At 54.2% G+C, this 10505-nt stretch overlaps 1 protein-coding gene across 1 annotated transcript; it reads left to right on the top strand.

The window, feature by feature from the left end:
- Positions 1 to 201: 201 nt before the first annotated feature.
- FOXI3 (forkhead box I3) lies at positions 202 to 4457 on the top strand (the record flags this gene model as incomplete). The annotated part of the gene is made up of 2 exons (XM_081265211.1): positions 202 to 910; positions 3847 to 4457. 2 exons carry the CDS (start codon positions 202 to 204, stop codon positions 4455 to 4457), a joined length of 1320 nt encoding a protein of 439 aa, XP_081121337.1.
- Positions 4458 to 10505: the final 6048 nt, after the last annotated feature.

Below are 10505 nucleotides of genomic sequence, written 5' to 3'. Positions count from 1 at the left end.
CTCGGCCAGCGCACGCGGGGAGGGGCGGAGCGGGGCGCGGCAGGTGGGGCGGGCCGGGGGCGTGGAGAGCTGGCCGCGGCCGGGGGGTGGCGCGCGGATATAAGCTGCTGCTCTCTGGGATCCGCCCGCACCTGCCGGACCCCGGCCCGGGAGCCGGCGCCGAGCGCAGGCGAGGCGAGCCGCAGAGTGGCCCGCAGAGGGATGCTCTCGACCGAGCGGCGGGACCAGCCGCGCTCCCCGCTCGCCGCGGCCGCGCCGCACCCGCCCTCGGCCGTCGACATGGCCCTCTACTGCGGCGACAACTTCGGCGTGTACTCGCAGCCCAGCCTGCCCCCCGCCGCCGCCGCCCCGGGCGCGCCCCCGGCCTCCAGGGCGCCCTACACGCTGGCCGACTACGCCGCGCCTCCGGCCGCTGCCGCCAACCCTTACCTGTGGCTCAATGGGCCCGGGGTGGGCAGCCCGTCCTCCGCCGCTGCCGCCGCGGCCGCCGCCTACCTGGGCGCACCGCCGCCACCTCCGCCTCCCGGGGCCGCGGCCGGGCCCTTCCTGCAGCCGCCGCCCGCCGCCGGCTCCTTCACGTGCGCCCAGCGGCCCTTCGCGCAGCCCGCGCCCGCCGCGCCCGCCTCGCCCGCGGGATCCGCGGCGCCCGGAGAGCTGGGCTGGCTGTCCATGGCCAGCCGCGAGGACTTGATGAAGATGGTGCGGCCGCCCTACTCGTACTCAGCGCTTATCGCCATGGCCATCCAGAGCGCGCCCGAGCGTAAGCTTACGCTCAGCCACATCTACCAGTTCGTGGCCGACAGCTTCCCCTTCTACCAGCGCAGCAAGGCCGGCTGGCAGAACTCTATTCGCCACAACCTGTCGCTCAACGACTGCTTCAAGAAGGTGCCCCGCGACGAGGATGACCCAGGTGAGGGCGGCGAGGCAGGTGCTTCGCGGCTCGGTAGGCGGGCGCGGGCAGGAGCCGGGCAGGGTCTGTGGCTGCCTGGTCTCCTCCGAGCCGGGACGGGCGCAGGTGGAGGGGCAGCCACCTCGTCTGACCAGGGTGAGGGGAACCGGAGGAGAAAGAAACGTCAGAGAGGTCTGGAGGGAGCACCCAGTGAGCGGGGAGCTCGTCCCTTACCTCCGTACGTCCAGTTAGATAGAGGAGAGGGGGAAAGTTCGTGTCAAACGAGAGGCCACCCCTGGGCAGTGTTCATCGGCCCTTTTGAAGGGTCGCCTAGTTACAAGGAAGGCTGATGGGGAGTAGGAATGCCAGGAAACTCACCCGAAAGGGGAGATAGTTGAGAAAGCTGAGATCCCCGTCGGCGTTCACAAAGGAGGCGGACTCTGGCGAGTTTCCTCCTCTATCCGACTCCTACGAATCTCACTGTGACCACCTGAGAAAGACCTGACCCCCGTGGCTCCGGCACCATTAGATAGAGCTGGGACAGCTTTCATGACCCTGCAAATTGTGATTGTGATGCCTTAACTAGTTAGAAATTTAAAAAGAATGTCCCCAACTTTCTTCTGCTCTGAGCTCCAAAACCCCTGGAGCAGGGAGGGCCACCTTACAGCGCTGAGTGCCCTTTCTTACCTGGCCTAGGGGGAGGTGGAGAGAAGCAGCTTAAAAACAAGAGAGAAACTTGAGGTTTTCCCAAGGAGCCCAGGACAAGGGAAGGGGAGGGAGCTGCCGTGGGAAACAATATTAGTCAAACAGAAGTGTTCTCAGGCATGTCGCTCAGGTTGGGATTTTCCCTAGCCCCCTGAAGCCATGTTGCGGCAGCACTTTCCAACAGGAATACTGTACAAAGTCGCATTCAAAAAGTCCAGAGTCTGGTGACATTTTTAATATTATTTAAGTATCCAAAATGTTTCAATTATAAAAATTACTAGTGCATTCTTTATATTATTTCCTTGGTTCTAAATGTTCAGTTTCCTGTGAGCATTTTATTCCACATCTCAATTCCAAGTGCCCATAGCCAACTGTGGCTGGTGGGTACTGTATTGAACAGAGTAGACAGTTCTAGAAGATGGATCTTCCTGATTTGGCCTGTGAATTACCCAAGATTATCTTGTTAGTTATATGAACTCTTGAACTTTCGTAAACATTTAAAGTTATTGGTAGTGTCATCAAAGCTCTTGGTACTTGCAAAACAAAACATTTTGGGCTGAAGGTGTGGTTCAGTAGTAAAGCACTTGCCTGCATGCATGAGGCCCTGGGTTCCATTCCCAGCAACTCCCTCCCCACACACACATAATAATAATAATCTGTTGGTACCTAATTGGTCCAATATATACACCTGATAGATGCAGGTATTGTTACCTAAACTGTAGTCATATAAAACTTTCTTTTTCCTACAATTATCTGCAGAAAATGCTTCACTGAAGATCATGGGCTTGGAAGAGTGAGTGCCTGCTAGTTTGTGGAGGCAGCTTAACATAGTAGTTAACAAAGAATTCTGGGTCTGGAGTCAGCCTGCCTAGATGCTGGCTCTATCATGGCAGTGATTGTGTAGCTCTTGAATACAGCAAGTTGCTGACCAGTCTGCATCTCATTTTTCCCATCTGAAGAGTGGGGACAATTGTATTAGGAGTCTCCATAGAACTGTGAGGAGGTACTAAGGTTTTCCATGTAAAACTCTCACTAAAGGTAAATGCTTGGTAGTACTTTGAAACATCAAAGGTTCTTTTTTTCTAGAAGTAAAAAGGGCTATTGGATGAGATATCCCTCTTTCCCACCTTGGTTGTAGAACATAAGGGACATTTTCTAAGCAGACAAGCTTTGTCCATGTTTGCCATGTGGACAGAAGGCTTAGAAGATTTTCAGGGGTGTGTGCTGCCCAACGGGAATGGAGGTCGATGGCCAGCATTTCCTTAAACTCCAAAGGAGTGCCATCCCATGAGTTGCTAATACAGAGGAGATTACACAGGAATCAATCTTCATTTGCAGGCTGCTTTTTTTCCAGTAAGATAGTTTTTTCAATGGTGGGAGTTTTATACTTTTGGGAATAAGAATTTTACAATAAATACTCTATTTTCACTGCTTGCCATGTGCCAGCTACTATGCTTGAGATGTCATTTAAACCTCAGTCTGGTAGATGGCTGCTGTTCTCATCCCTATCATTGTAAAAAATGGAAGCCCAAGTTTTAAGTAGCAACAGAGTTCCATGATTTTGCAAGGTCACACTTTTTTGGATCTAGAATAAGGGAAGGTGTTGGGCAATTTAATTACAAATGCTTTGGGAATCTAAGTCTGGGGGAGGCATGGAACCCAGGGCCTCACACATGCTAGGCAAGCACTCTACTGCTGAGCTAATTCAGTCCTGCAATCTCTAACTTTGACATCTATATGGGGTCTTGCCAAGTTGCTCAGGCTGGTCTGGAATTTGCCATGCCCCTGCCTCAGTTTCCCCAGTCTCTGGGGAGATAGGGGCATGTCCAAATCACATGATTTCTATCACAGTTACATTTTGCTTAATTGTGCTACTTTATTATTAGTTATTAGTAGTAACTTTTACCTTGCCTCATTTTAGAAATTAAACTGTATCGTGGGTAAATATGTATAGGGGAAAAAAAAAAACAGAAAAAAGAGGTTTGGCACTTCCAGGGTTGTAGGAAGCTCCAGGGGTCTTGGGACCTGAGGGGACCATGGACGACTATGCATAGGCATAAACAGGTTGTTCTCTAATATGTCCTTCTTCTTTTAAAAAAATACTCTTTATTTATTAATTAGTTAGTTAGTTATTGGCGGACACAACATCTTTGTATGTGGTGCTGAGGATCGAACCCCGGCCGCACGCATGCCAGGCGAGCGCGCTACCGCTTGAGCCACATCCCCAGCCCTAATATGTCCTTCTTTCCCAGGGAAAGGTAATTACTGGACTCTGGATCCAAACTGCGAGAAGATGTTTGATAATGGAAACTTCCGTCGGAAGCGCAAGCGGCGCTCGGAGGCCAGCAGCAGCTCTGCGGCCACAGGGACTTCCAAGTTAGAAGAAGGGCTGTCCTCCGGATTGGGGGCCCGGGTGGGCGGCGCCCCGGAGGGAGAAGGCCCCTCCTCAGTGCTGCGGCCAGCGCAGTCTCCGGAGCCTGAGGGCGCCAAGAGCCCCGGGTCCCCGCCGGGTGGCCCTGTGCTGGCCTCCACCCCCTGCCTCGGTGCCTTCTTCAGCAGCCTCAGCGGTCTCAGCGTCGGCAGCGGTGGGAGTGCCCAGCGCTCCAGCCCTGGTGGCCGCCACCTGGGGGCCCAGGGCCCTCAGCTGCCCTCCAGCAGCGTCTTCCCCGCCACCTCCATCTCCGAGGCCTCTGCAGACACCTTGGCGCTGGGCACCAGCAGCGGCAGCAGCCAGAGATCTTCCTACTACAGCCCGTTCCCGGCCAGTGCCGGTGGGGGCCAGAGCAGCCCCTTCAGCAGCCCCTTCTACAACCTGGGCATGGTCAACAGCCTCATCTACCCGCGGGAGGGCTCCGAGGTGTAGGGTGCTTCTCAGACTTGGAGGCACTGCTGAGCAGATCGAGGTCTGGGGTGGGGCTGAGCTTCTGCATTTGTTTGAACTCCGGGGTGATCCCGTGGTGTAACTGCCAGGGAGCAGGGAATCCCCAGACCCCAGCTAACTTTTACAGGTCTCCTGGAGATGGGCCTCTGGGCAGATATCCGCCTGCATTCCGAGGCAGGTAGCCTGCAGCCCTGTGAGGCAGAGACTGGGTCTGGGGCCTTGTCAATCTGTGCCGGGTGGTGGGCTCAGGGGTGCTCAGTTGGAGCCCACCCTGAAGTCCCTAGGTGGTAAACAGCAGCTAGCACTTGGAGCCCCGTGGTTGGACCCACCAGCCAAAGGCTCTGGAGCAGCTGGCTATCCCCTGTCCTACAGCTTTCTGATCTTTTCTAGAAAAGCCAGGTAATTTGGCCTTTTATAGGGAACTTCTAACTTTGTGTCCTTGGCCTCCAGTTAAAGTTTGTATCAGTGTGCCAGGAAGCACTACAAGTGTGCAGCGGGTCACCTCTGACTGGTACCTGTGACGTACTGATTGCCTTAAGGCTGCCCTAGGTACCAAGCATTGCCCTAGTCTCAACGGGTTTAGCCCACCTTGCCTCACAGGGGTGGCCATAGATCCCTGACCCACACTTGTTGTCTATGCAAGTGACATGGACTTCTGAGATGAGATGTGACTTACCCGAGGTCCCAGGGAGAAAATGGTGGAACTGGGCCTGGCTGCAGAGCTGGAGCTGGTAACCTGTATCCCAGTTGCTGAGACCAGGCTAAGGAGGCAGGCATGGCAGGAGCTGGGTCTCGCCCCACCAGAGACTCTGGTGGAAATGGCAGTCCCTGGTGATGCTCCCCTGGACAGGAAGGGAGATGCTCACTGGCTCTGCCTCACCTCCTGCCCAAGTCCAAGGCTGAGGTGACCGCTGAGCCAGCTGACCATGGCAGCCTGTCCCTCTTAGCTCCTGTCCTGGGCATTTCATTTTGTAGTCAAGTATTGTTAGAATTTTATTAAATAGTTTTAAAATGGAATTTCATAGCTTTTAATATGATAAACCATTTGTGGTCAAATTAAAAAATAGATGATTTTATTTATCTTAGCACCCTTTCCTTCAGAGGCATGGTCCCTTGAGTAACTCTTGCCTTCGCCCTCCCAGGGCCCAGCAGAGACCTGGCACCTTACATGGCAAACACTTGGCCATTATTGGTGGACTAGTGAGTTAGTAAGAAAATGTTAATTAAAAATGAATGGTGGCTGGACGCCCTGGGAACAGCATTCTATTCAGATGAAGATAGCCTGAGTCCCCTTTGCCAAGATTTTGAGCCTTTGATGTGAGCATTTTTTGTCTGGGGTTTGGAATTTTCTAGAAACAGGATCACATACACATTGTAATTAAAAAAAAAAACTGTTTCCTGTATACTCCTGAAGATACAATATTTTTCAAAAAAATCTTTATTTTGAAATAGAGCATGTGGAAAAAATCATGAACTTATTGAACTCAAGATCGTCGCCACTACCTTTTATACAAAGACAACCAAAGAGACTCCCTACCCTCTACTGTGTGTACAGAAAACCATTTCTATGGATATTTTTGTATGTGAGCAAGCATATGAACTTTTATAAATATTTTTTTTCTAGCACAACTCTATATTTGTGAGTTAATTTATAATGTGAACCAGGGCAGCAAAGAAAAAAATTTTTTTAGAAAAGTAAACTGCCTGCTGAGAAAGACCACAGGAAATAAACTCAAGTGGGGTGACTTCTGGCCTCTTTGGGGCATTCCTGCTTTGTCCTAAAGGAATAGAGGGGTAAGGGGCATGGCATCAGCCACTGGGGGGCCGAGCTGTCACCTGTCCCTCAGGTTCGCACCCCCCACACACACACACAACATGACTGTTGGCTTCTGATGGGCTCACTATCTGGATCAACCAGATTTCAGTGCATCAGACAAACCGTGCTCTGGGGGGAAGGGACTTGGCACCCCATGGATGCTAAGGAAAGAGCTGGTATTACAAACTTGCCCCATCTGAAAAGAAGCTAAAGGACCAGGGCTTCAAAAGCTGCCCAAAGGCCCCTGAGGAGGTGAGGGACAGGTGATCTAGCCCAACACCTGCAATTTGCCAACAAGCCGCTTCCAAAACCCTAGGTCCTGGGGCCAGAGGGTGAGCCCGGTCTGTCTGCATAGGCCTCTGGCTTCGGTCCGGGCAGCTTCTAACCTATACAGTGCCTCTTCTCCCTAAAGACCATTGGAGCAGGAGCAACCCAAATGACTGGGGCATTTCTTGGAGCTGAGGTCACGTGGAGGTAGAATCTGTCAGTGTTTCAGCTCCTGATTATAGATTCTCAAGGTAGCTTCCTTCTTGACATCAAGTTATTAGAGACCGAAGGCTGGGAATATTTTGACTAAACTTCTTTTGGGGCAGGAAGTGTGGGACTCGGGCATCCAGGTTTCTTGGGAAGAAAAGAAAACCTTACAATGCATCTGAAAGTCCTGGGTCTGGGTAGTTGATGGACGTTAAGTGTCAGAATGATGCCCTGTATGAGGACAAAGATGAAGAGAACCTGTTTCCCTCTTTGTGGCACGGTCCAAGGTCGGGGAGGCTGGGTCCCTGCTGCCCACACTGCTGGAGCTGTGCTCTGGTTTGTCCACCAGCCTGGCCCCTGCTGGGCACCGGCAGGAAGAGCAGGGAAGCAGCTGCCTGGGCCTGGGCTGCTTCCAGGTCCCATGGGCCAGCGCCCAGTTCACACCGATTTCCTGCAGCAGTGACACTGCCTGGGAACCATGTCTGACACTGGATCTGGGTCACACCCTGTGGCTCCGGTCGAGTCAGCGCAGAGGATGAGATGTGGCCCACAGCCCTCAGTTAAGGTGCATCTCCGGGGAGCCGGAGGCCCGCCAGCGGCCTGCCTGCGTCCTAGGACTGGGGCATCCGGGGTGCCGATGGGACCCAACGAGAATTTGAGGAGCTAAAGAGCAGGTTTCAAGTTTCCTTCTTGACACTCTTTTAGATCCTCCGTCCCATTCTTGAACTTACTGGAAAACACAGCCAGGAGCCCAGAGGCTTTGAAAGCCCTATGCCTCTCCACCCTCCCCCTGCCTGGCCTGAGGGCGCTCCCTGGGCAAAGGGCCAAGCGCAGGCCACTGCCCTTCAGAGCAGACTCCAAACTGCCTCTCTTCCTTCCTGAGGCTTCCCAGACCCTCCACAGGTCCTGTCTTGGGGTCCAGCTGGGCTTTTGTTTCCTTTCGCTGCCCCTGTAGCTAAAACCTGGAGGTGGCTAATGAAACAGAAGCCCCAGTCTATCCTGAGGTGAGATCTGCAGGCCAGCTAGAGACCCAGCCCGCCCTGCCTTTGTCATGGAAAGCCATCGAGGGGCTGTGACTGGGTGGCTGGCACCACTGAGAAAAGAAGGAATTTCCCCAGTCAGATTCCAAACAAAAAAAGGTCAGAAAGGAGCAGCTACCCACGAGGCCCTCCAGTTTACCATTCACGATGTTAAAGGGTCCTTGAAAACAGGCAGGGAACAGTCCTTTACCGGTTTAAAAAGAGACAAGCCTTGTAATAATAAAAACCCACTTACCAGGTGCCGGCACCTTCCCAAGCCCACAGGTGAAGTATAAAGTAGCCCTCTGACCACGGCCCCACCCGGCGGACGCCCAGGCCTGGAGCCTGGGTCCCTGCTCTCGCTCACCCACCTAAGTGGTGCTATAGGTAAGGGCTTGAACTGGGATTCAAACTAGACCATCTGATGTCAGAGCCCACCTGCCCTCCACCTACCTCACCACCTCTGCATTTCAAAAGGCAAAAACGGAGGGACAGAGGGGCCAGAGGACTTCCCAAGGTGGCTACTAGGTTGCCAACTTGGGCCTAGAACCCTGGCTCCTGCCCCCAGCCGAGTGGTGTTCCTGATGAGGCACTTCCTTTGTGTGTCCCCGAGGCTGGATTGGGGTCTGGGCTCCTGCTCTGAACACAGGAAGGTGAGCCGTGGGAAGGGAAGTCACTTTTCCTTGGCATATCCTCCTCCGCATCAGCCGGCAGCCAGATCAAGGCCCAGGTCTTGGGCTCTGAAGCTGCCCAGGGAAGCCGGACATTGGGAACCATGGTTGGGAACTCATGAGGAATGTATCCGCTGACTCAGCAACCCCCAGTGGCCACCAGGATGACCAAGCCCCAGGCCCTGGTTTGAGTTGCTCACCACTCAGAAGAGAGGAGATCAGTCCTTAAAAAAATATGAGGGAGGCCAAGAAGAGAGGTACACAGAGCAGGGGCCACAAGCCCCCCTGAGTCTCTTCATCAGCCTCCAAATGGAGGCCAGCGAGGGGTAGGCTGGTTCAAGTTCCCCAGGCCTTGGCCAAGAGGCTGCAGCCCCAGTCTCTTCCCTTTCTGATGGCTCCTACTAGACCTTTGTGCCAAGAGGGTCTCAGGCACACAGATCCATGGTGCATCTGGGCCACAGAGCTGGTCAGAATAAAGCAGCCTCAGGCTTTGTGACCGCCTAGAGCTGGTTCCCTGACCCCCTTCCAGGCCTGGAGTGCACTGCCCCCCACGGCATTGCACCCCCGGCTCCCTGCTCTCGCCCCGGTGTCAGCCTGGGGGGCCAGGGACTGACTTCTTTGGACTGCACTTCACTGGAGCTCCCTGTGTGTAGGGTTTTCTCCTCTCCATCATCCTCGTGAGTGGCCTGTGTCACCACATGGAGACACCTCCTTTCCACCCGGATGGGAAACCAGGCACCAGGCAGCAGGAGGACTCTTCTGTCCAAGGATGAGGCCCACTGACCCTGTCCCCCATCGCCTGACTCCACACCTGGGCCTGGCCCGGTTCCACAAACTCCCTAGGCTTGCGTCCCCTCCAAGGTGAAGTGGGTGAAGGCCTCTCTCGGGACAGGGTGGCCGGGAGGGGCAATGTGTGGATATCACCTTTAATCTGTGTGTGCCGACTCTGTCCACCCACAGAGCCCCACGGGTCTCTCTTTTTTTTAATATTTATTTTTTTTAGTTCTCGGCGGACACAACATCATTGTTTGTATGTGGTGCTGAGGATCGAACCCGGGCTGCACGCATGCCAGGCGAGCGCGCTACGGCTTGAGCCACATCCCCAGCCCCCCCACGGGTCTCTTTTCAGAAAGTCGCTGTCAGGATGCCCGTGTTGTGGTTCAACAGCTGGAAGGTGAGGCTAGTTAGCCTCCTGTTACAGAAGGGTGAAAGCAGGCAGGGGTCTCTGCAGAAAGGGACGTTCCTTCACCAACCCCACAGTCTCAGGTGACCCCCACCTTGCCGTCTGTTTTCCTCAGCTCCTTGTTAGTCTGTGGGTCCTGGGGCTGGGAGGGAGCCCAGGCCCTGAGCAGGCTAAGCCCGTGCTCCTGCTGGGCTAAATGAGAGCTGTTGGCTCTGGATCCTGAGTTGGTCTCGGCTCCTGACAGCTCACCTGTTCACCTGGGGGCGCCTCACCTCTTTTTTTGGGGGTGGGGACACTGGGGACTAAAGCTGGGAATGCTTTACCACTGAGCTATGTCCCCAGTCCTCTTGTTATTTTAAGACAGATTCTCACTAACTTGTGTGGCTGACCTTGAACTTTCCTGCCTCAGCCTCCTGAGATGCTGGGATTATAGGCGTGGCCCCGGCACCTGACTACCAGCATGATATGTAAATATCATGCCAGAAGCACATTTCTTTCCCACTTAGAGCCTCTCTGGAAATTCTAGTAGCAGCAAATGCAGAGGCTTATCTGGCCCTGCACATTCCAGCTCCTGGCCTTCCACAGCCTCTCGCTGGCCTCACACTCCCAGCCGCTCACTGCTGTGTGGCCCTCAAACCCTCTCCGCTTCTTCTGCCAGGAGGGAGCACCTCCCCAGGTCCTCTGGCTCCTGCTCACAGTTCCCTCTTGGGAGCAGCTGTCCCTGGCATCCTGACCTCTCCCACTCCCACCAACTCCCCCAGGCGGTCTTAACTGTCTTTAACTCAAAATAAGATAAAAGCATCTTATCAATAAGGATGACTTCTGGGGTTGTGGCTGGAGCTAGCACTAGGGCCAGAGGGGGACAAG

The sequence above is a fragment of the Spermophilus citellus genome (genome assembly GCF_964194105.1).
Source record: "Spermophilus citellus genome assembly, chromosome: 13".
Taxonomy (NCBI): Eukaryota; Metazoa; Chordata; class Mammalia; order Rodentia; family Sciuridae; genus Spermophilus; species Spermophilus citellus.
This window is presented reverse-complemented; position numbering and strand designations above follow the sequence as displayed.